This window comes from Cololabis saira, chromosome 2 (assembly GCF_033807715.1).
Source record: "Cololabis saira isolate AMF1-May2022 chromosome 2, fColSai1.1, whole genome shotgun sequence".
NCBI lineage: Eukaryota > Metazoa > Chordata > Actinopteri > Beloniformes > Belonidae > Cololabis > Cololabis saira.
The window spans coordinates 2730589-2756124 of NC_084588.1; the positions used below are offsets into that span (position 1 = coordinate 2730589).

The following is a 25536-nucleotide window of genomic DNA, read 5'->3' on the forward strand; positions in this document are numbered from 1 at the left end:
GAGGAACCCTAGTAAGCTTAGCTTTAGCACACTAAAGCTAATGTTTTGCTGGCTTCAGGTGACGTCACAGGTGTTTTGTGGAGTTCTTTTTAGTCTCTGCTGCTAATCAGAGTTAATGATCCAGGGACACAGGTGATTCAAACCATTTTTAATCACGTATAATAAACACATACACAATAAAGACATGCAGCAAAAGTTTGGCTTTAATCAAATCCTTCTGCCCCCCCTCCTCCTCCTCAGGGAGTAAGTTCAGGTGATATTTACAGTTTACAGATGTGCAGCGCCAGAACCGAGGAGTCCAACAGAAGTAAAGATGAGGCACGAATCAGAACAAAATAACAATCATCACATGACATCCATGCAACATAATACATGTTTACTGAGCGTTCCATGAGGTGAGGAAGAGGAGTCACATTACTGAGGTCCCACAAGCACTACGTTCTTTTAAGTGAGGGAAACAGGTGGAAATTAGCCCGGTACAGGATCCGGGTCCTCAAATGGACCTATAGACACAACAATAGTCAGTATGGGGAAGGTGATTAAGAAAAAAAACCTCCAGGAACGGTCTGGCTGGTGTACAAAATGTGTTTCGACTTGTAGGTGAGACTAAAGCAGGCCTGGTCTTTGAACAATGGACCATTCAAAAAACAACAGTAGAAATTAGGAAAAGGTCACTCCTGATGGGACGCATGGTTTGGTTCTTTCAGAGATGGAGCAAGACCAATCTGTCATGGCAGTTTTTGTCCAATTGTTTGGTGCGCACCGAGGTTCACGTGGAGGCCACGCTTGAGCCATGTTGACATGGCGAATGTATTGGTGTGACTGGATTGTTCCAGAAATCACTTAAGAAAGAGGGAATAATGGAGTCCAGCCTCAAATGTGGGCTGAATCTCCTGAGCAAAATGTAAATAATAACATCCATCAATACGTCCATCCATCTATCAACCCATCCATCTCCTCCAGCTCCTCCAGCCAGCTGAGAGCTATAAGCCCGATTGGTACAGCAAGTTTGTGCCGTCTCTGTCGTGGTGTTTAGTTTTGCTGCTGACCAGCCCAGCGGTCAGAGAGACGGACACCAGCTGGACAGGCTGGATTACAAACTGTCAGTACTCAGTACGGAGCAACACTGTGCCTTTGTAGCATCACTGTGGATGCACAGCTGGAGGGTGGAGGAGGAACCAAGGAATCAAGAGGAGATCTGCAGTGATCTGCAGGTCGCTCTGGAGGCTTTTCTGTTCCTACATTTGTCGCATCTCTGAAGAAGTTAACTAACACTCTTCTCTTTATGGATTCCTTTACAATAATCTAAAAAGAAAAGGTGCGACTGTCTGATCATTCTGCTAATTGTTAGCCAAATTACATTAATGTATCTATATTTTTGCAGGAAATCAAAGTAGTAACCATTGTTTTTATCTTTTCCAGTTTTAAAATGACATTTCAAGATTCCCTAGCTGCTCTCCGCCTATGTAATATTCTTTCCCGGCTGTAGATTGTCTCAGCTCTCTTCAGTAGTCAGACCAGTAAAGAGTCCACATTACTGCAGATGCTGAATCACCTGTCCATCTCTTGCTCCATGCGTCCTTCACTCACCCACAAGACCCTGAGATACTTGAACTCTCCCACCTGATGCAGCACCTCAAACTTTCTACTCTACGTAAAAAATGACAAGCTAGCAGCACGCACTACAAAGAAGAACAATGCTACCAAGAGGAGCGATTGATTTCTTTTTGTTGTCTGTGTCAGCTCGACGTGCAGTTACATTTGTGGAAAGTGAACGTCAGGCAGCGGTTTCACTAATGTAGGGTACCGTACTATGGCACACATAGATCATTGGTTTAAAGATGGAGAGAAAACCAGGATGTGATTCATGTTCTAATATGTGGAGGTGGTGATTCTTCATCCCTGCTGCTTCACACCCACCTGTGAACCATCCCAGAGAGAAATGAAGATCGTAGCTTGATAACGCCAACAGGACAGCATCATCTTTGAAAGCCAGAGACATCGTCCTGAGATTACCAAACCAGATCCCATCCAAGGAGGCACCTACGAATTCTGGCCTTGGCATGCTGACCATCAGCCTCCTCACTGTGAGGCATGTCTCCAGAAACTGGTGAAACAACTGGCAGCAGACTCTCTGATGGCCCACAGGAGCGAGGGGAGGGTCAGTTTACGAGCTCACAACTCCCCATTGGTCAGTCTCAACTGATAAACCTTCTTAGGAAGTCAGAGAGTCTCCTGGAAGGGAGGAGGAATATCTTCGGGAACAAAGGTTCAAAGTCTTCGGGAACAAAGGTTGAACGTCTTCGAGAACAAAGGTTCAACGTCTTCCGGAACAAAGGTTCAACGTCTTCCGGAACAAAGGTTCAACGTCTTCCGGAACAAAGGTGGAACGCCTTCAGGGACAAAGGTGGAATGTCTTCATGGACAGTGGAACATCTTGGGAACAAAGGTGGAATGACTTCGGAAAAAAGGTTGAATGTCTTCATGGAAAAGGGTGGAACATCGTTGGGAACAAAGGTCGAATGTTTTCATGGAAAAGGGTGGAACGTCTTCGGGAACAAAGGTTGAATGTCTTCGGGAACAAAGGTGGAACGTCTTCGGGAACAAAGGTTGAATGTCTTCGGGAACAAAGGTGGAACGTCTTCGGGAACAAAGGTTGAATGTCTTCGGGAACAAAGATGGAACGTCTTCGGGAACAAAGGTTGAATGTCTTCGGGAACAAAGGTGGAACGTCTTCGGGAACAAAGGTGGAATGTCTTCGGGAACAAAGGTGGAATGTCTTCGGGATCAAATGTGGAATGTCTTCGGGATCAAATGTGGAACGTCTTCGGGAACAAAAGGTGGAACGTCTTCGGGACCAAAGGTGGAACGTCTTCGGGATCAAAGGTGGAACGTCTTCGGGATCAAAGGTGGAACGTCTTCGGGAACAAAAGGTGGAACGTCTTCGGGACCAAAGGTGGAACGTCTTCCGGAACAAAGGTGGAACGTATTCAGGGACCATGAAATGGAAGTCCTGTTGGCTTGATTCAAACCTTCTGAGAGTCAAAAGAATATTTAACATGATCTCTATTTTCCATTGCAAACAAAAGGTAGGTTTATGAGATGTATCCTGGTTTTATCTACATTTTAAATGGTGTCCTAAAGTTTTTGGGATTTGGGGATGAATATAGGGAATTATCTGGTTCACTTGGAGGTCTTTATTTAAAATGGAAGGAAAGGCGTGGCCTGACCCGTAAACCAGCCTATCACACATGGAGGAAAGCTCCTTCTGTCTTGCTGTCAAAGGTCTTTGAGGGACTTGACAGATTTGGCCAGGTTGCTGTAGAAGTCGGCCATGCTGGAGGGAAAAAAGGAGTCCACCACAGAGCGAGGAAGCAGGCCGCCTAGGTCCGTCTGGAAGAAGCTGAACACCTGGGTTTTGTTGGGTTCTCTAAACCAAAAAAGGATAACAGCATGAGAACAGGTGGCAAGAGGGTGGTTGGTGAAGTTGGTCCAGTGCTAGGGTTTACTCACCCAGAGATGGGAACACAGATGCAGCCACATGGGTGGTTGAAACCTCTCACGTAGCCGGACTGGGGAGGACAGCTGGGGTGGGTCACGTTGGTGGCTGTTCCATGTCACATGAAACAAAAACAAACCAGTTCATTTGATGCCTTCAGGTTGGTCTGTATATGTATTATTATATATAACTGTATACATTATTTCCCTTTTAAATAGCTCCACATTTGTCAGGAACATGCATTTGTGGGAGGAGCAGAACTGAGGACGTGGGTTGGATCCATGAAAAATTTGCCAAATCTCTCTGATGATGCCAAACAGTTTATTTTTTGATGTTCCTATTGGCTTGTTTTGAGCTTCTGGTACCGCCAGGTTTGCGGCACCTGTGAGCATGGACCCTGCTGCGGTGGTCAGTAGATGTCTGATCTGGATACGGCCCGTGCCAAAGGGGAACTTAAAGCTGCTGTTCCACAAAACTGGAATGAGCCCTAGTACCATCTCCAAACTGAAGTTCAAATAAGTACTACTACCGTATTTTCGCGACCATTCGGCGCGCCGTGTGGAAAGGCGCACCCTCAGTTTTTTGTGTCATTTTTGGATTTAAAACACACATACGGCGCACCGGCCGAAAAGGCGCCGTTTACACATACGGAGCGCCGCCTTACAACACACACACACATGCGCGCGCACAACAACACACAAATAGAGCGGAAAAAAAAGCGGGAGCAAAACTTAGTTTGATTGTACTTTATTTAAGTTATTACATTAATCAAACCCATCAAAATCTTCATCCTCCGTTTCTTCCGAGCCTGATCAGCTGAGACCGGGCGAGCTGATCAGCTGCGACGGTCACCTGCCCGCAGCTCTCTGGCCGTGCTGAGCAGCCGAGTCACTTTCCGTGCCGTGCGGCCCCTCGGAAATGATGTCGGCTTTTGCAAAAGCCCGAACAACAGGAACCATAAATCAGCCATTACAATAATACAATGGGCGCATCGCACATTTAAAAAAAAAAAAAAAAAAAAAAAGACGTTTATATGCGCCTAATGGTCGCAAAAATACGGTACTAAAGTCATTTAGCAAACACATTTATCCAAAGTGATCTGAGAGAACAACACAAGCAAGAAATCACATCTGTGGGTCCAGCATGGATCAGTGCTGGTCAAACTGCTGTGAGTGCAGTTGGACACAGGTGCTGACATGCTAGTGCTACATTTTTTTTAAGTGTTCCCTTCCCACCTGACACAACAGTCCCTTTATACAAGAAACTACGTCTTAAATGACACCATCATAGGATCATCGTAAGGTACAGGTACTTCTAGCTACTATCTGCTGGGGCTCATTAAATACACCCAAAGGTAATGATTGGTCAGTCTATTCTACAGAATAGACTGACCAATCAGATCAGTCTATTCTTGTAGAGCAAGAATGTGGGCGGGATTACCATGATCACGACAGAGCGGCAATGTAATCTGGTAGACCACTACAGGACATCCTGCTCTGTCCAGCTGGTCTTCAGCAGGAGGGCCCCCCTTATGATCCAGGTCCTGGTCCAGGTTTCTACCCCCTTATGATCCAGGTCCTGGTCCAGGTTTCTACCCCCTTATGATCCAGGTCCTGGTCCAGGTTTCTACCCCCTTATGATCCAGGTCCTGGTCCAGGTTTCTCCCCCCTTATGATCCAGGTCCTGGTCCAGGTTTCTACCCCCTTATGATCCAGGTCCTGGTCCAGGTTTCTCCCTCCTAAAGGGGAGTTTTCTTGCCACTGTTTGGTTTAAGGTTTTTCTTCCACTAGAGGAGTTTTTACCTGACATTATTTATCTTCTGTTTATGTAATAATGGCTTGGGGTTCACATTCTGGGTCTCTGGAAAGAGCTTAGAGACAATTTCTGTTTTAATTAAAAAAAATAAATAAAAATTGGATTGAAATGGAATTGAATCCTTCAGACCATTACAGGAGATCTAATGACAGTCTTAAACGCCCGGACCAGTAAAACTGGAGGACTGAAGGGTGATTAAGACTGATGGACCATAGTCGCACTCTTCCTCTCCATTTAAAAACCCACTCTTACCAAGTGCTTTCACAAAGGAAACTGTATAAGAATACATGGAGACTGAAACTATAACTTTTATGTGGTCTCTATCAGCACAAACATCAATTCCTAGAGTGAGAGAGACCACACGAGTCAGAAACAGGAAGTCACTCACCGTTTGAAGAAATGGCACCATCTTCATATCGCTTCACTAGAATGGCATCTACGAAGTCCCGCGGGGCGATGATTCCCATCGCTGCTGAGGGCGTGACGGTTCGGCAGATGGCGACGTCCTGAAGAAAAGGAAGAGAAAAAAAAAAACAAAGACGACATTAACAGCACGCAGTACCTGTTGTTGCACATGTCCATGTATCTTCATACTAGAGCTTTAATCTTTAATTTTATATATGCTAACGTACATCTCAAGATAGTGAAACAGAATTGTGGGCCAATCATATCACACCTTTTTACGGTTTGGCATAGAGTTCATCTATTTTTACAGTCATTCTCTAATTTTTCAAAATCATTCTCTCTTAAAAGAAGGGAAGGCAATTTTCTTTCCACCTTGGTATATCAGTGGTGTTCATACTCTTCAAGATATCGTAGGGCAACAAGGTCTTTGTGAATTCCAAGATCTGCAAAGAACCTATAACGTCCCGGGCACTTCTTTCTTTTTTTATTTGCCGCTGCGCGCAGCAATGCGTGCTCAAGGTGTCCCATGGGGCTCTGATTTGGGAACTCATCCCCTTCATTGGATATTTCATACTAAAGGTAAAAATGGTATCGTCTCGGATCTTTATTCATTTATAACTGACCACTCATATAAACCTTTGTCATTTACTAGAATATGGAAAACGGATCTTAATATTTCTACAGATCTGAACTGGCATACTATAAGGTTGAATATATCCCTTTCATCCAGAAACCCTAATCATCAAATGATTTACTAGAAATGTATCCACAAAACATACCTCACACCTCGAAGATTACAACAAATGAAAGCGAGAGATAATCCATATTGCGACTTCTGTTCAGACACTACCATCGGCAGCTTTCTTCATATGGTTTGGCCGGAGTGTCCGGAGGTTAATAGATTTTGGGAAAATGTTTCAAGCATAATGTCTAAGTTCTTGGCGAGAGCCGTCCCTCACTCACAGTGTCTGCTGTTACTCACTGACACTTCCTCTTTAGAGCTCACCACCAACGAAAGGTCTTCTGCTAGCTGCTCTTACAGATGGAAACCACCACACAGAGACTATGTTTACATGCAAGTCACCTAAATCACCTTTCTCCCCCATTCTGATGCCCCCCATTCGGTTTGAACTGCAGCAGATAGTCTTGACCATGTCTACATGCCTACATGCATTGAGTTGCTGTAATGTCATTGGCTGATTAGGGATTTTTGTTAAACATTTGGACAGGTGTAATAATGTGGCTGGTGTGTACACACACACAAACACATCCCCAGGTATTCCAAAAACATTTATGTCTATATAATAATGTGTTTATTCTGGTAAATGTGGGAGTACATTTTTGTGAAATGTACATCTAAAAATTAACTTCTTTAGTTTTGTAGTACTACTCCTTTATTTTCCTAAATGCATAACTACATTTTCACAACTACACACCACACTTTTCATCAAATCTACTGCTTATTTTCCTGCCACGCACCTCAGAGATCTGCTCCAGGAGCTGGAACTTCTTCACGTTGTCGTCCCACTTCACCCGCAGTCCGTTGGGCTCCGGTTTCAGACACTCCCACACTTTAGCTGGACTCCCGTTCAGAACCCCTACGCCCTTATAACTGTAGGCCAATCAGAGGACAGGACATAGTAAAGACATTAATGAAGAAAGAAAGACGGGGAGAAAGAAAGACGGAAAGAAGGAAAGAAAGACGGAAAGAAGGAAATGAGCAAGAAAGAAAGAAAGAAAGAAGGAAATGAGCAGAAAGAAAGAAAGAAAGAAAGAAGGAAATGAGCAGAAAGAAAGAAAGAAAGAAAGAAAGAAAGAAAGAAAGAAAGAAAGAAAGAAAGAAAGAAGGAAGGAAATGAGCAAGAAAGAAAGAAGGAAAGAAACAAAGAAGGAAGGAAATGAGCAGAAAGAAAGAAAGAAGGAAAGAAAGAAAGAAGGAAGGAAATGAGCAAGAAAGAAAGAAAGAAGGAAAGAAAGAAAGAAGGAAGGAAATGAGCAAGAAAGAAGGAAATGAGCAAGAAAGAAAGAAGGAAAGAAAGAAAGATGAAAGGAAATGAGCAAGAAAGAAGGAAATGAGTAAGAGAGAAGGAAATGAGCAAGCAAGAAGGAAAGAAAGAAGGAAAGAAGGAAAGAAATCTCTCACACATTTCCGGGGAACTCGGTGGAAGGACGCCAGGACACGACCACGTTGTTCTAGAGAGATTAAACACAATCCAGGATCAACTCCATTATCACAAATATTAGACTTTTGTGTTCAGTTTGTATATAAAACAGTAAAGCGGCTCTGATGGTGGTGGATATGAGGATTACTAAAAGCATCACCTGTCAACGGGTGTGCAGACCACAAAGCCAAGAGGCAAAGATGTCAACTGTGACCTTAGATCATAAAACCATTTATACCGTTTTTCTATTTTTTCGAACTGTTTGCATATGATATATATATATATATATATATATATATATATATATATATATATATATATATATATATATGGTGGGTTAGTGCCAAATAAGGCAAAAAAACTAACTTTTCTGAATGTAGTTGGATGTTGCAGCAGATGTGAATTGCCACGTGTGAATCTCCTAGGATCAGTCTACAACAACCAACCTGGTATTCTCCCCCCAGTCCCACTGGGTCATAGCACCACGCAGGGACCAAATAAAATTATTAAGATAAAGATTGGAAAACATTTAGCAAATAAGGCTCTAAATGCCCAAACTCCCCAACACCACCAACGTCAACAGGAAGAACCTGGTGAGTTTTGGGTGATGGTTTTGTCCTTTAATTATACATGATTATGTTGATAGATGGATGATATATTGAGTGTTTTGAGTGATTGACTGTTAACTGCTAAACAATCAATTCATCCTCAACACTTTCTTCTCTGCATTTATTTTTGACACAGCATAAAATGCTCTGCGTCCAAAAATATGAAAATATAATAAGCATCTTCTTGCATGACAAAATCATGACATTCTGTCAAAAATAAAGTTCTAACTTCATATTTACTCCTCGCACCTCTTGTATTACTTTGCTAGTTGGTGCGAAGTGCATTGTGGGATACGTTGCCATCTCAAGTTTACACAAGCCTCCATTGGATGCATCCTCCATAAAATGGGCGGAGCAAGTACACATCACATGATTAGAGACTAGAGGGTGGTAATCTAGTGGGAGGACCCCGGTTCAAGACCCCGGAATGGCAACCAAGATGAACCACTTTGCTCTGATTAACCCTAATTGCTCCCCTGGGTGCTGGAAACATGGCAGTGTTTTGTGGCAAATAAAGATTACCGTATTTTCTGGACTATAAGCCGCTACTTTCTTCATAGGTTTACAATCAAAACTAAGACAAAATAAATGCAAAGAAGAATACACTACTTCTTCTTTAGCAGATAGAAGTAGGTAGAAGCAGATTTCAAACAGATAAATAGATAAATAAATAGCGGTTATTTTCTCTTGGTTTTAATCAGCAAAGTTGCTGCGGTGTTAAAAGACACTGTTAGGAAAGGATCTATTTAGGTACAAACATGTACATCATTTACAGTTGAAAATCCTTCTGTACATGTAGTAAATATCTAATCTAACAACATAAATATCTGCGGCTTGCATATCTTTTTTTTTATTTTTTTTTTTAAATAGAGCGGATGCGGCTTGTATATCTTTTTTTGATTATTTTCTTAAAAATAGAGCGGATGTGGCTTATATGCAGGTGCGGCTTATAGTCCAGAAAATATGGTATTAGATGTATCTAGGAATGGGCGATATTTTACCGTTCACGATATACCGTCAAAAAAATTCCCCAAGGTAAGAATTTGTCATCTCGCGGTAAAAACGATAAATTCCCGTTGACGTTTTTGTGTAAAGCTGATTTATGGTTCTGCGTTAAATCCACGCAGAGCCTACGGCGTAGGGTACGCGGAGACGCGCAACGTACGGTACGCGTCGATTTAACGCAGAACCATAAATCAGGCTTAACAAACATGGCGGAAGACGGATCTGAGAGCGAGGAGCTCATCGTTAAACGAGGCTCCAGCTCCGTTATCTGGAACTGGTTTGGATTTAAAAAGAGAGATGAGGAGCAAACATCATCTATTATATGCAGAGTCTGCAAAAAACAGTGAGTGCAGAGGATGGCAATACAAGTAATTAATTATATATTTTACATTATATATTATTATATATAACATATTATTATATATAACAGCTGCTGCTGAGAAAAAAAATTGCAATAGTATCTAATTTACACATTTTATTTATATTAGAAGAGGTCATCACTGATAGGATTTTATTTTCAGTGAACTTTTATTTATTTGTCCTGTTTCTTTATTTATCAGGTTGTATTTTTTTTCTACTTTGTGATTTTATAAGCTAAGAAAACTTGAACGTCAATGGTACTTTAGCTGTTTGCACTGTTATCCCACTGTTTAAGCCATACAGTTTGAATAAATGTTGAATTTGTTCTTACATTTCAAACTTGTTTCATTTGAGTCATTCCAGTTTTGCAGTACAGGTGGACTCATTTAATTGGTTTGTATAAATTCAATTTAATTGGTGTACTTTAGTATCATTTAGTATCTTTTAGAGCAGTGTTTTGGGGGCTCCAAAGACTGAATGTGGTGATAGATTTATAGTTACAAAGGTGGAGTTGAATTGGTATTTTTTTTAATTGTCATTTTTATCGTTATCGGGATAAATGCCAGAAATTATCGTGATACATTTTTTAGTCCATACCGCCCATCCCTAGATGTATCCTTGAGAAATGGACAAAGCTGCAGATTATAACTGCACAAGAACCTTTTTTTGTGCACCTGGTTATAAGGCACATGATAAAACATGAAACAAAACAGTCTGGTAAGTCAAACTTTATTCAACTACTCAGAATATCGTTCAGTTGTAACTAATACAGAAAAGTACACTCCCATTATAACTCATTTATCTTCCATGAATCCACTAATAAAAGGTGGAGGAGGTAAGGGTAAAGTACGTCCTGTTCTCTGATTGGTTCATCGTTTCCAGCGATAGCGGACACCTGAAGTTAGTGTGAGGTTGGAACAACTTTGTATTCCAACATTTGCTTATAATTGGATTATGATATAGAACATTGGCTTGACGTATAATTACAGTAAGGTCACATGGACTAGATGGCGAATAATGGTTGCTTGCCAGTGCTACATAATTAGTTATCTAACGTTGTCTGACGCTGCAGCCCTTATCCAACCAAGGGCCGACTTTAATGAGTCAGCTGAACAGTCTGACAATCAATCAAGTGGAGGGGCTTCTTCACTACCAAAGTCACAATAAAACATTTTGATACATTTTTTTGAGCGCAGTGTACCACATAAAACTGATTCAAGTTCAGTAAGGACAACAAAAATTCATGGTAGTGTAGTTATAGAGGTGGGCTTGGGCCCGAGCAAGGCCCTTAACCCTAACTGCACCGGGGGCGCTGTAAACATGTCAGCCCACTGTCCTAGTCTAACTACAGATGGGTTAAAAGCAGAGAATCATTTCCCCTTGTCGGATGCATAAAAGTTAATAAAAAAATGTTTAAATACATATGGCGTACCAGATTATAAGGTGCACTGTGGGTTTTGAAAAAAAAAAATAAGGATTTTAAGTGTGCCTTATAGTGCAAAAAATATGGTACACAAGTACATACAAGTACACAGAAACACAAGTACCCGCAAGAACGCATGTTGCGAAAAGCCCAGGACAATTAGAACAGACACGGCTGGACAGCAACCAGACGGTCCAGGTGGGTCTGGAGGGTCCGGGTTCTACTGAGGACTGCTGGTACCTGGGCTGCCAGATTCTAAACAACAATTCTCTAAACAACAGCCTGGGCTTTGCTTGATCTGATTTGATTTTTATTTTTGTACATGTAAAAAAACAACACTTCAAGAGAAGCTAAGAAAATAAAACAACAAAACTAAGAATGTCATCCTTTAACACTTGATATCTTAGTTTACATATACAAAAAAGGAGTAGGAAGAAGTGTAAACTTTTTAATCCTACCCCCATTCACTAATCATTTAACCCGTATTTATAAATACTCACAACACTCAACCCACACTGCTAAAGTATTATTATATACTTTAATTATACTCACACACATGTACATAGTTGAATATTTATATATATATAAATATACGTATTTACACTATACTGTCTCTATTAACTGCATCTGCTCTGTATTTACAGTATGTGTATATCTACAACAACCTTTTTTTTACTATTTTCATGTCTATTTCATTATAATCAGTTGATGTTTTGTTTTTTGCATTTATTCACAATATCTATAATCTCCTTTTCCTCCACAGGTTTAAGGAACATTGTGTTAGGATTTGTTTCTATAAGATTACCACTAGATGTCACTGAATCTGGGATTTTTTTTGCTAAATTTGGTCCAACACTTACAAAAAATGTATTATATTTATTAACCACTTCATCCATGTTATGTATCATCTTATCATTTTCTAAAAACTTGACTTTTACAGTTAGAAAACTGACTAGAAAACGACTACAGTATTTTGGTAAAAGCCAAAACAGTAGCAATCCAATCAAAATGGCCATTCCTAAATCAAAAACTGTGCAGTTTGAAAGAGGACTAAATAATTTAAATTGGGAGGAGATAACAAACCTGGGTGAAGTGGAGGACTGCTGTGATTCTATGACTGCACCAATAACAGGGTTGATAGAAAAATTCACAAAGCAACAAAAGTGCAGGCAAAAAAAAATACCCTACTATGGTTAAATAATGAAATTAGAAAAATTATGAAGCTGCGTGACTTAGCATTAAAAAAATCCATATCATCAAAACTTACTACAGATCTTTTAACATATAAAGGTTTACGAAATAAAGTGGTACAGTACAAGAACTCCGTAAAGCAAAAGCCTCATATTACAGTCAACGAATTTAACTCCTACTTTCTGCAATCAGTAATGGAATTAACTAAAGATTTTGAGCAAATAGAATACCCACATTATATAACTCAATCAATTGTTTTCATATTAAGGAGATCCAGGAAACAGAAACTATGGAAATAATTGCTAAATTGTCAAATTCTAAAACTAATGACATCTATGGTATGAGCAGTTCCTTCATCAAACGCCACTGCACAGTACTAGCTAAACCACTGACAAATTTAGCTAATCTTTCAATAAGAACCTGTACTTTTCCCTCAGGTTGGAAAAAGGCCGTTATTGTACCGGTTTTTAAAGCAGGAAGCCAGGATTCTATGTGCAATTATTGGCCAATATCCATTTTACCAGTATTGTCTAAAGTTATGGAGAAAGTGGTCGCATCACAAGTGAAGGAACACCTTGAAGCCCAGGAGCCGCTCCACCCTCAGCAGTTTGGATTTAGATCAGGCTATGCCACTGAAATAGCAAACTTCTGTTTTGTGGAAAATGCCAAAAAATCCCTGGATGGGCGCAATATGGTAGGGGCTAAATTCCTGGACCTAAAAATAGCTTTTGAGCTAGTCAACCATAACCTACTTTTGTCCAAACTGCAAAATTTTAATATCGCTAATTAGGGGTGGGTTAAAAATATCGATATATCGATATTTCATCTATATACATGTGTAGGAACGATATTGAGGTCACAATAACGATACGATATTATAGCAGTATTTTTTTAACAACCTTGAATGAGGAACAAACTGGAAAAAATTGTCTTTTATTTGAAAGATACAAAATCGAAACAATGCTGTACGTTTGCCCTATTGTTACAGTTTGTAATGCTTTATAACTGTTTAAGTTTTAAAGAGAAAGCCAGGCCAACCATTTTCCACAAACTGAACTAAAAGTAAATGTCAGGTTTGCATTATGCATCTGCAGTTTCATACAAGTACAAATATTTAGCCACAAACTGAATAGTTTCTCTCATGTATGATTGAGAAATATGAAATGTAACAACTAAAATTAAATAAATAAATAAATAAAAGTAAATAAATACATACAATTTTACATCATAAAAAAGATTGATTCATGCTCACCTTAAAAGTGTAAGAGGAGATTTATTTTTGTTAAGAAGGTTATTTTGGTAATTCAGGGTTGATTATTTTATAAATCTATTCTTTATATTCTGATGTAAATCAGGGACTATAATGACACTAGTCAGTTTATCTGTAGTGATTAGTCTGTTTTAGATTGGGCGGAGTGATACGCCACAGTACGGCACTAGGTGCTGTGTTGATATTCTAAAATCCTACACTGTTGAGGGACATTAAAGTACACTGGAACTCAGCAGAAGTTGTCCCCGTGTTTCGCGTCTGACGACCCGAAAAAGGCGAACCCCCAAGAGTCCCGTGATCAGGACCGCAAAACGGTACTAGTTTCTTCTGAGCGGAGGAAGATTTTGGTCCGCGGGTCGAGGCGTGGTCGGATGTGCGTTACTAGTCAGCACAATAGATTAATATTAATAACCCACTATCGCGATACAGTTTGTCACCTCCACGACACGTATCGTGACGTTTTTGTATCGCGAAATTTCGTGGCACGATATATTGTTACACCCCTACTAATGAGACAATATTTTAGTTTGCATCATGTCTTCAGGCCCGGGTTCAGTGTGTTACAGTTGCTCAAGATAAATCCCCACTTCTAAACATAGAAATGGGCATCCCACAGGGCTCAATACTCAGACCATTGCGGTTTAGTCTCTTTATGAATGACAAGTCTTGCCCTCAATCTGTGCTGGTATCAGTTGCCAGCTGTACGCAGACGATGCAGTTCTTTATGCACCCGCCAAGACACCAGAGCTGCTGAGGCTCTATCCACACCTTTGGTTGAGGTCAGGCAGTGGCTCTCAAACTTGACCCCCAAACTTAAAGGGAAAGTTCCGTTTTTTACAACCTGGACCTTATTTCTGGCATTTTTTATGGTCGTATACTCACCCAGAAAAGTTTGGTGTCATTTGGAGTCCTTCGGAAGATATTAGGAGTTTTGTGCGAGCCGCTTCTCCATATAACGGTAGCGAACGGGGCACAGCGGGACACAGACGATGCAGCGTCTAAATAACACATTATTGCCGCGAAACTCGTTCATTTCTTTTATGAATCACTAGATCTGCTTCCAGGACCTGTTGTCTACATCCGGGGCTGTGTGTGTAACAAATAAATCAGTTTGTAAACAAGACCTCTGAACTCATGACGTCATCTCTGTGCGCGCACTCTGTCCTCCATTCAGTGAGCTCTTCAGCCGTATACTCCGGCTCAAAACGGTAAGGACGTCCATCATATTCAAAGTCGTCGTCCACAACGACAGAATTTGACAAATATTCAGACATGTTTCAAATAACTAACAGTAAACTAACAGTAGCGAACTCCAGCTGTACACAGAGCTGTATTATGTGGATGCCCTTTAAATTTGATTAACATATAAGAGAAAATCTCAAAAACAATACAAAGTAATTTAAACTGCTTTAAGTTAATCAGACAGTACACACCTAACCAGGCCGCTCTGCTCTACATGCACGCTATGATTTTCTCACACATATATTGCATGACAGTTTGGGCTCAAGCAGCTCCCATGGCCACCTAACACATCTGTTCTCTATATAATCAAACTTTCAAAATAATGGATAGAATACCAGTCAGGTATCACCACTGCCACATCTTTAACTTAACCAACTTACTAAGCTTTGAAAGCTTTATTGATTTATGTTTTCTTAAATTAATTTTTAAGTCTATAAACAACTTAGCACCTGAGCCACTTTGTCGATTTGTTGAGACAAAACAGCAACAGTCACCAGAACCCCCTCAAACCACAATTGCAAAATCCCGTTCTGCAGGACAACTTTGGGACAGTCAGCCTTCTCCTATAAGAGCTGTAAACTCTGGAACTCACTGCCATCAGAAACTAAATCCATCTCAGAGTTTAACATGTTCATCACCAAAACTATAACCTGGTTAAAGAAAAATCTAAACTGTACTCATCTGTAAATAGTGTGTATATTTGTGTGGGAGAGTGAGTGAGGGGAGGTTTTACAGTATATCAATATTGCATTATTGAATTGTATGGTCTTTTTAATGGATGTACATGAATTTCATATATACAGTTTAAGATTAAGATTCCCAGAATATTCCAATAATTTTTTGAGATAGGATATTTGAGTTTTCTTAACCTGTAAGCCATAATCAGCAATATTAAAATAATAAAAGGCTTGCAATATTTCAGTTGATTTGTAATGAATCCAGAATGTATGACATTTTTGTTTTTGTAATTGCATTACAGAAAATCACAATATTCTAATTTTCTGTAAACTCTACATGCACCACATCAGCTGCAAGCTTGTATCTATGTTTGACTGCATTGTCCCTGTCAAATAAATAAATTAATTAAATTAATTAAAAGGGGAAAACATAAAGTACTGGCCATCTCCAGTTTGATGTTTAAAATGTACTACTAGATCGTTTTACTAGCTTACAGGTCCAACAACATGTTAAACATTTTGTAGGCTTATAGTAGGATTGCTGCCAATACCCTTTGGTCTAAGTATTTTACATGTATGGATAATTGAAAGTAGTATACTTTGTGTTCTTTTCCTTTGCATTTTAACATGTACCTGACAACTAAATGGATGTTTCACAAAGTAAACAATTGGAAAAAGAGAATTAAAAAAGTTGTTGTCTGAGTTGATCTGTCCTAACATGTAGATGGCCAAGCCTTTTTCAAGCTTGGGCAGACTTTGAAGTAAAATCCTCAGATAACTTGACGGTACCTGCTCGGGTCACAGGAACAGCCTGCTAGCTGGTCGGGAACGTTCATTAACAGCAGCTGGCAGCTTTCAACACCAGAACTTTTGAGTCCACTAGTACGAATAACGACAACCCGTTATCCTTTAAATTAGAATGTCTTGATTCACAGCATAGACTGGACCCACAGAGTGTACACTCAGAAACATTCCACACTAATATAATTTTACCAGACTGTACGAAAAGTACTGGATGATCCCTTGTGATGTCATCCACGGGTTTCTGAAGAGAACTTCTGAACTCTCTCTGTCATCCTACAGCTGAGCAACAATGTTGGAAGGAACTGAGTCAATGTTGCTTAACACAAAAATGGGTAGAGTTACCAGGCCTGGAAACTCTCTGGGACATGCCCAGTTTTTTCAATAACTGGGGATTAGCTGTTTTAGCCTGGCTAGCTTTGTAATGCTAACCAGAGATGTGTTGATAAGATTACTTTGATCTGCAAGTATCAGATATTTTCCCTCCTAAAGGGGAGTTTTTCCTTGCCACTGTTTGGCTTAAGGTTTTTCTCCCACTAGGGGAGTTTTTACCTGCCATTGTTTATATAATAATTGCTCGGGGGTTTATGTTTATGTTTATGTTCATGTTCTGGATCTCTGGAAAGCGTCTAGAGACAACATCTGTTGTATTAGACGCTATACAAATAAAACTGAATTGAATTGAATTGAATTGAATAGATATTACTGATAGTCAGCTTGTGACATGTTACAACCTCCATAGAATTTGACTTGCCTGTGAGCAGCAAAAATTGAAATGTCTCTGGGGTCTTCAGGTGGGAAAATTCTATCACCAGTTGGTGTTATTAGATTAGACACCGTTTGACACCGTTATCATCCTTGTGGATGAAGAACGTGGGTTTAACATAGGGCGGGGGGGGCACACGGTGGCGCAGCTGGTAGTGCAGCCGTCTCACAGCAAGAAGGTCCTGGGTTCGATTCCCGCCGGGGACGCTGTGGGCGCTGAAGTGCGTGTTTAGTTTAGTTTAGTTTATTTAGGATCCCCATTAGCTGTTACACTTGGCAACAGCTATTCTTCCTGGGGTCCACAAACAAAAACATTGAATTAAAAATAAAAATATTGCAAGAGAGAACAATTCATTACAGCATAAAAAAGTTAAAAGTTAAATTGCAATATTTTCATTGTGTATAAGAAAGTCCTTCAGTCGTTTCTTAAACTGCCTTTTATCGTTAATTTCTGTAATACATGCAGGCAAAGAGTTCCAGAAAGTCATTGCCCTGTACATGACTGTGTTCCTCATTGCCTCCGTTCTAGGCTTAGGCATTGTGAATCGACCCATTGCAACATGTCTAGTGTTATGTCTGTGTCTATCACTAGTGTAATTAATATTTCTGTATAAGCATTCTGGCTTTTTATTTGAACAAATAACGTGTTAGTTCCCCCATGACTTCAGTGCCCACACCCTGGGTGGGGCTGGCGAAAGGATCTTTCTGTGTGGAGTTTGCATGTTCTCCCCGTGTTCCCTTGGGTAGCTAATGTGAGCTACCCTCACAAAAACATGCACACAGTCCTGGGCTATACATGCCCCCTCTGGCCAACCGGGGAAAAGATGGGGTGGGGAGGATCCGGCCGGAATAACGTGATCCTTCCACGCGCTACGTCCGGCCGGAGAAACCCCACCCTGTCTGGTGAAAAGATGCGGCCTGCTCACTCCTCAGGTTAAGGAGGAGACCTGAGCTCAGTGCAGGGCCCTCCCGGGGTTGGTAGATGGAGCAATGCCCAGGACTGTCACTTAGGTAGGAGCACTGGTTGATAAAATGGGGAAAAAACTGGGATAAAAATATAAAAAAAAAAAAAAAAAAAACAGGGCTGGGTATTGTTAAGAACCTCACAATTCGATTTCGATTCTTTCGATTTCGATTCTTTAGGTTTCGAGTCGATATCGATTTGATGTTGATTTAAATGCTTCGACATCGATTCAGTAAGACGTAGATGTGTTGGCAATTTTTCATTATTTTTATTTTCATGCCTATAACATGGCATGTTACTTCACATAGAAATGAACTGAGCAATTAAACTTAGCAGCACCATAATGGCTCACTTGTGCATTTGTACATTTATTTGAGCCCCACCAAAATATGGGTTAGCCTCATCAGAGATTATTATCCTGACACCAGGACAGCAGCTGAGCCACCTTTTCTCTGCAGTCTGCTTCCTCTCTACTGGTGATCAACCCGATGATGGTTGTCTCATCAGGAAACTTGATGATGGAGGCGTAGGTGAAGAGGGATTGAGTATACAGCCCTGGAGGGTCCCTGTGCCTGCTGTCTTTCTGCATGATGTTCTGGTACCAACCCTGACTGTCTGGGTCTGTCTGTAAAGAAGTCCAAGACCCAGCGGCAGAGTGAGGGTTTCAGTCCCAAGGGGAGTTTGCTTGAGCTGACGCTGAACTGTAATGTATGAGCAGAATTCGAGCATATGTGTCCTTGTTTTCAATGTGACAGGACTTAATGGATGGCTGCGTTGATGCCGTCATCAGTCAAATGGTTCTGACTAGGGCTGGGCGATATGACCTCAAATCAATATCACGATAAATTAGGCAGTTTTACCTCGATAACGATAAATGTACGATAACCCCTAGCCGGCAACAAAAAATTTCTATTTTCAGATTGGCTGATTGGTCGGTCCAGACAGCTGCTCTGAGTTGAGAGATGGCATTTCGGAGTTAAGAAATGCCATCAGCAAGTGTGTGAACTTGTTGAAATGCACGAGTCTCACACTAGACAGCCCTATTATGTCAGCCACTTTTTCGTTTTAACCATCAGCCATTTTCTTGGGTTTCCCTTCTCGTTCAGGCTGGATGGGTGGAGTCATGTGATTACAGACATGCCGCCTTAAAGGGGAATGAAACTAGCACACAGCAAACACATTTTTTTTTAATCAAAACACAGAATTTACCGACATGGGAATATTGACTTCGGTAATCGCAGTTAATGTTGGCAACGGTAAATTTTCGGTTTATCGCTGAGGCCTAGTTCTGACAGTACACAAACTGCAGGGGACCAATGTGCCTGGAATGGTCTCTTATGCAGGATATGAATATTCTCTCACAGCACTTTATTACAATTGAAGTGAGTGCAATAAGGCGATGATCGTTGGGACAGGTTATTGTATTTTTCTTGGGGAGGAGTGCTATGGTAGTGGAGGGGCACAGGGCACAGATGACTGGGAGACGGACCAGTTGAAAACATCTGTAGAAACTTTGGCCAGCTCTAAAGAGCAGACTCTCAAAGCGCGGTGGGGGAGGTTGTCAGGGTCAACTGCTCTTCGTGGGTTAGTCTCCTTAGAACCTCAGAGAACTCAGTTGAAATCACAGTGAGCGAAGTACTCCTGCGACTGTAATCATCCCTCTGTGTTGTTTAAAGTGGTCGAGGCGTAGAACTGATTCAGCTCATCAATGGCGCGTTGCTGCCGTCCGTGACCCCACTGCCTCTTGGCTTCTTTAATAGATTTACGTGGGTCTTATATGGCCTTTTTGTTGCCCTCAGTGTTACGAGAGGCAAATGCATTAGAGCGTGCTTGCAGCATGGAGCGTACCTTACAGTTCTTCTGTAGTTTCTGGTTTGGATATGTTTTGTAGGGCTTGTTAGGAACGGCATTCTAAATGCACATGCTGACATAGCTGGTAACCACTGCATAATCTCGTAAATCCACAGAACAGTCTTTCCTCAAGGCAGCAGTCTTAAACACATCCCAGTTTGCTGTATTAACGCAGTCCTGAAGCATCGAATCAGTCTTTAACTCTAAACTTGAACCATTTCACTTACTGGGGGGCTTGTTTTAGGAGGCGCTTGTAGGCTGGATACAGGAACACACAAATGTAGTCGACTTGTCCAAAGTCGAGGCAGGGCACAGCTTTGTACATGTCCCTCACGTTGCCGTAGATATGTTCGAAAATGTTGTAGTTCCTTGTAGGAACAGGCGCATGTTGGTGGAACTCTGGCAACAACACGGTTCACAACAGTGAACACAGAGTTTGGGTATGCAGTCTCGTGTTTCACGTCAATTTTGTGCAGTAGTCCTGGTGCTGTGGTCCGATCGGCCCGCGGCGGGATGTAAACCGCCAGCAAGCACTGAACTTGTTAAATAAAAGGCTCTTCACTTTCCCATCAGGACTTTGATATCCATACAACACAGTTTCAGCACCACTTGGACATCCCTGCACCATCTGTTGTTGACATTAACACCCACACTGCCACCTTTGTTTTTACCCAAGGTCAAGACGCGGCCTCGAGTGTCTTTGCAACTACATGGCTGAATCTGGCATACTTGCGACAGTCCATATTTCAGATCACAACAGTCTCTGATCTGACTTTGTGATGTTGTTCTGGTCCTCAGTGCCATCTTGTTTTCAAGAGAGGGGTTATTAGCTAACAGAGGGTTAGGTCACGGTGGTCACGTAGCTCTACCCTTTAGCCTAGTATGTAGCCCGCCTCTTTTTCCTTGTCTCTGTCTCTGTCTTGGGTGCGCTGGACCTCTGTCCCTCTGTCTACTCAAGCCTGGTGGTGAAACAGCTTGCCGGCTGGAGTTTGTAGTGTAAAAGCACCGTCTGAGAGGTCTGAACTGGCCCTGTGGTGAACTTTACCAATGTTCTAGAGTTTCCCTGCTGTACGGGTTGAGTGTCTGGACCGTGTGACAAACATGTCCGCCAGGATGGGTGTGTCATGTTAGAACAGGAAAATATGTCACTCCCACTTCCTTATAAAAAAAAAACTTTCCTCTTGCTGGACTTCCTCCCCAGAACCCTGATTCGTGGACCTCATCCGAGCCCCCTTCATTCTCTCATCTTCATCACCAAAGTAAAGATTACCAATACCAACTCCTACTTCTATTTTGGCCCCCAGCAGACATTATTTCTCCAGATTCAAATCCCCTGACTACGTCTAGCTGCCTACATCTCGTCTTCCTCCAACTCCAACTGCCCACGTACCACCAGTTGCCCCCAGTAATGCAACTACTGATCTAGGCGTGAAACCCCAACACTCAACTTCTACTGGAACAATCCTACCTTTTTATACACGATGCTCAGCTTCTGCTCCTGATTCTGCGTATCTCAGCTTTTTCCTTTCATAGTCTTCATCCACTGAGTCTTCCAGGGAACCGTCAGCTCAATAAAGTAAACTACTCGCAGACTAACTGACCATGACACCATGTCAGGTCTCAAACTGGTGGGCCAGAGCAACCACGAGCCTTCCACCTAAATCTACCTGCTTTTCCATCACCAGCAGCTTCCAAACAACCAAACTCTCAAAAGTTGGACATTTTAACCCGAAGGTCGATAGAGATTGACTGTTTTTTAGGCCAGCATCTAGCGACCACTCCAGGAAATGAAGGTCTGGATCCAGACCCTCGTGGTCAATAAAGGAACTGTGGGTCCGGATCCAGACCCTTGTGGTCGGTAGGGAAACCGAAGGTCTGGATCCAGACCTTAGATATCAGTAGAGGAGGTTCATAATATCTAGATATAGACTGTAGTGATCAGTGAAGGAGCTACAGGTCTACCCCTATACCCTTGTAGCAGAGGTAGAAAAAGTACAAAAATATTGTACTTAAGTAAAAGTACAAATTTTCTGCTTGAAAATTACTTAAGTAAAAGTAAAGAGTACCTATTAAGAACATTACTTAAATAAAAGTATAAAAGTACCTCAAATTAAATATAATAAAGTACCAAAAGTACATGGTGTAAAATGTACTTAAGTACAAAAGTAAAAAGTACAAAGTACAAAGTACAAAATTCAAAGTACAAAATTATTTTCTGCTGCTGTACCCCATTGGCCCCGCTGACAGGTACACCCTCAGCCTGTAGTATGCAGTGACAAAATTAAGCAACCCCAGCTAAAGGAGGATGAGGGAGACTCTTGAACTGATTGAACTTTTAAATGCCAAAACCACCTTAATTCAATTCAATTCAATTCAATTTTATTTATATAGCGTCTAATACAACAGAGTTGTCTCTAGACGCTTTACAGAGACCCAAACCCAGAACATGACCCCCGAGCAGTTATTACATAAACAAGCTTAGAAGGGGTGGAATGAAAGAATCTGCCCATGGACACGCGTCGGCTGCCGCTCAAGGCTGATTTATGGTTCCGCATTGCACCAACGCAGAGCCTACGGCGTAGGGTACGCGGCGACACGCACCGTACAGTGCGCTTTGCCGCGTACCCTACGCCGTACCCTACGGCGTAGGCTCTGCATCGATTTAACGTAGAATCATAATTCAGGCTTCAGTCCTCATCGGTCCTCGACGCGACGGCGGTTCCTCCGGCCTTCCGGCCCGCCTCTGCGGCGCAACTCCCCCGGGAGATGCGTCTCCTTCTCGGTATGGAGGCCTCCCCAGGTGTCTCGTCACGGAGCCGCCGCCGGGCAATCACGGGCAATTTACGCGCCCCACTTCCTTCCAGTCCGCCTTATGGTTCCGCGTTAAATCGACGCACACCCTACGCCGTAGGCTACCGCGTAGGGTCTGCGTCGTCGCGTACCCTACGCCGTAGCAAGGTGGAACCATAAATCAGCCCCCGCTGTGCTGTTCTCACGGCAATACCCTACATTTTCATTTAATGTAAGACTTTAATTTGTAGCGAGTAACGAAGTGTCCAATTTTAAATATAGCAGATTAAAAGTACGATTTTTTCCTTGAAAATGTAACGAAGTAAAAGTAAAAGTACAGAAAAATGAAAGTATCAATAAAAGTACAAATTCTCAAAAATCTTACTTAAGTACAATAACGAAGTACTTGTACTTCGTTACTTTACACCACTGCCTTGTAGTCGGTAGAGGAACCACAGGTCTGGATCTGGACCCTCGTGGTCAGCAGAGGAACCACAGGTCTGGATCTGGACCCTCGTGGTCAGCAGAGGAACCACAGGTCTGGATACAAAACCCTGCTGTTCAGTTGGGGAACTGCATGTCTAGATCCAGACCCTTGTGGTCAATAGAGAAACCGCAGGTCCAGATCCAGATCTTAGTAGTCAGTAGAGGAACTATAGATCCAGATCAATACTTGGTCATTATTAGAGGGACCTCGGGTCTGTACTCAGCCCTTTGTGGTCGGTAGAGGAACTGCACGTGTTGGCACGATGTCAGTGTTTGCAGTCGCTGTCCAGGTTATTTTCAGGCAACAGGTCCAAGTCATTACCAGATTCCACTGTTGAACAAGATTTAGGTTTATCAAAAATATTTTATAAAAATGTTGCACACAAGGACATGAAGACAGATGAAGACCCCCACACACTGATTACTGTATAAAAACATAAACGTTATCTGCATTTTCCATGTTTCGATAGTAAACCTTCATCACACAAGCAAGTCTTTCATCAACACCTAAAAAAATAATAGCAGCACCTCTCTGGAACCAAACCCTCTTAACCCTTGTGCTGTCTTCGGGTCAAGGGAGGAGGAAGGAAAGAAAGAAGGAAGGAAGGGAGAAAACAAGGATGGAAGGAAGGGAGAAAATAAGGAAGGGAGGATGGGAGAAAAGGAAGGAAGGAAGGAAGGAAGGAAGGAAGGAAGGAAGGAAGGAAGGAAGGAAGGAAGGAAGGAAGGAAGGAAGGAAGGAAGGAAACAAGAAAAGATCCTTCTTTTCTTGGGAGAAAAGAGAAAGGGAAGAAGGAAGGAGAGAGCAGGAGGAAAGAAGGAAGGAAGGAAGGAAGGAAGGAAGGAAGGAAGGAAGGAAGAAAACAAGGATGGAAGGAAGGGAGAAAATAAGGAAGGGAGGATGGGAGAAAAGGAAGGTAGGAAGGAAGGAAGGAAGGAAGGAAGGAAGGAAGGAAGGAAGGAAGGAAGGGAGGAAAGAAGGAAGGAAGGAAACAAGGAAAGAATGATGGAAGGGAGAAAAGAGAAAGGGAAGAAGGAAGGAGAGAGCAGGAGGAAAGAAGGAAGGAAGGAAGGAAGGAAGGAAGGAAGGAAGGAGCAGGAGGAAGGAAGGAAGGAGAGAGCAGGAGGAAGGAAGGAAGGAAGGAAGGAAGGAAGGAAGGAAGGAAGGAAGGAAGGAAGGAAGGAAGGAAGGAAGGAAGGAGCAGGAGAATGAGGTCATTTTGACCCAAAGACAGTACCAGGTTAAATCCTGCAACAGAACTGAAGGGGTACTTGAGATTGCCTCCAGGATTTTTCATTCTTTTCCTTCATTTTTGTTTAAAAAAATGGCTTTAGTGAATAAAATAATAATCTGTTGTGTATTAGAGGTTGCACTTGTCTAAAACTCACATCCACCACAATCAGATCATGTTTTAAATCACGTCTTTAACCTATAAAGCGTGGTTAGAAGAGGGAGCAGAGGAAAAGCATTACCGATCTCCTGCAGACCTTCCAGCCGGCCTCGTCCGTCCGGTACCGGAGCAGACAGTCCGCCGTGTCCCGAGCCCTCTGCTCGTAGTCCATGGCCAGAACCGGACCGGATATGACGTGGACAGGTGCCTGCCTGGCGGACCCTGCAGGTGATGCAGCGCGCTCCCGCCGGTCGTGATCGATGAATGAGAGCGTTGCCCCGGTAACGCCCCCTTCTGCCTGCGTCACCGCAGAGTCCCAGCGCGTGACGTGCCCGTGGTGCCTTCACATTTGCCGTGCAGAAACAGCCCACAGTGGCGCCATTCAACGACTACTTCCGGGAAAACAACCACTTCCTGTGAGGGCTTTTCAAAATAAAAGCCTCCGCCCACACACACGCACAGTCGTCAAGCGGAGCGCCGCAGTTCCGAATAAAACAGGCCTCTATCTCAGGGGTGTCAAACTCATTTTGCTTGGCGGGCCGGATTTGACCAATTTTTTTTCTCGCACGCTCAAAATAACACAAACGGTGGGAATTTTTTATTTTTTTTTGTTTGTTTGGGAATTTCTTTTTTTTTGTAATTCTTTTTTTTTTACTATTGTTATCTAATCCAATATCAGTTTAGTTAATTTTAAAGGAAATATGCACTTTGTTTACACTCTAATTATGTAAAATATATTTCTTCAGGATCTTTTCTTGAAATTTCTCGTTTTTTCGCTTTTTTATAGGAAATTTAATTAGAAGCAAAATCTTTCTTATTACATCCGAGTGT

At 41.9% G+C, this 25536-nt stretch overlaps 1 protein-coding gene across 2 annotated transcripts; it reads right to left on the minus strand.

The window, feature by feature from the left end:
* Positions 1-2841: 2841 nt before the first annotated feature.
* On the minus strand, positions 2842-25097 carry stard5 (StAR related lipid transfer domain containing 5). Of its 2 annotated transcripts, none has more exons than XM_061736013.1 (6): positions 24803-25097; positions 7863-7912; positions 7199-7331; positions 5703-5820; positions 3514-3607; positions 2842-3430 (listed from the first exon to the last, which is right to left on the minus strand). In XM_061736013.1, the coding sequence occupies exons 1-6, from the start codon at positions 24875-24877 to the stop codon at positions 3280-3282; spliced, it is 621 nt and encodes a 206-aa protein (XP_061591997.1). In that variant the 5' UTR covers positions 24878-25097; the 3' UTR covers positions 2842-3279. The 2 variants fall into 2 exon arrangements, with proteins under 2 accessions (XP_061591997.1, XP_061591989.1); XM_061736005.1 differs by having other exon boundaries at positions 24788-25097.
* Between the last annotated feature and the right edge of the window lie 439 nt (positions 25098-25536).

What these genes read in the sequence shown, in the direction of transcription:
- stard5 (XM_061736005.1), bottom strand. Translation starts at nt 24,877, where the DNA reads ATGGACTACGAGCAGAGGGCTCGGGACACGGCGGACTGTCTGCTCCGG. An exon ending in GGAAGGTCTGCAGGAGATCG is followed by an intron (nt 7,913 to 24,787) that starts GTAATGCTTTTC and finishes TAATCTCTCTAG; the next exon opens with AACAACGTGGTCGTGTCCTG. An exon ending in ACCGAGTTCCCCGGAAATGT is followed by an intron (nt 7,332 to 7,862) that starts GTGAGAGATTTC and finishes ATTGGCCTACAG; the next exon opens with TTATAAGGGCGTAGGGGTTC.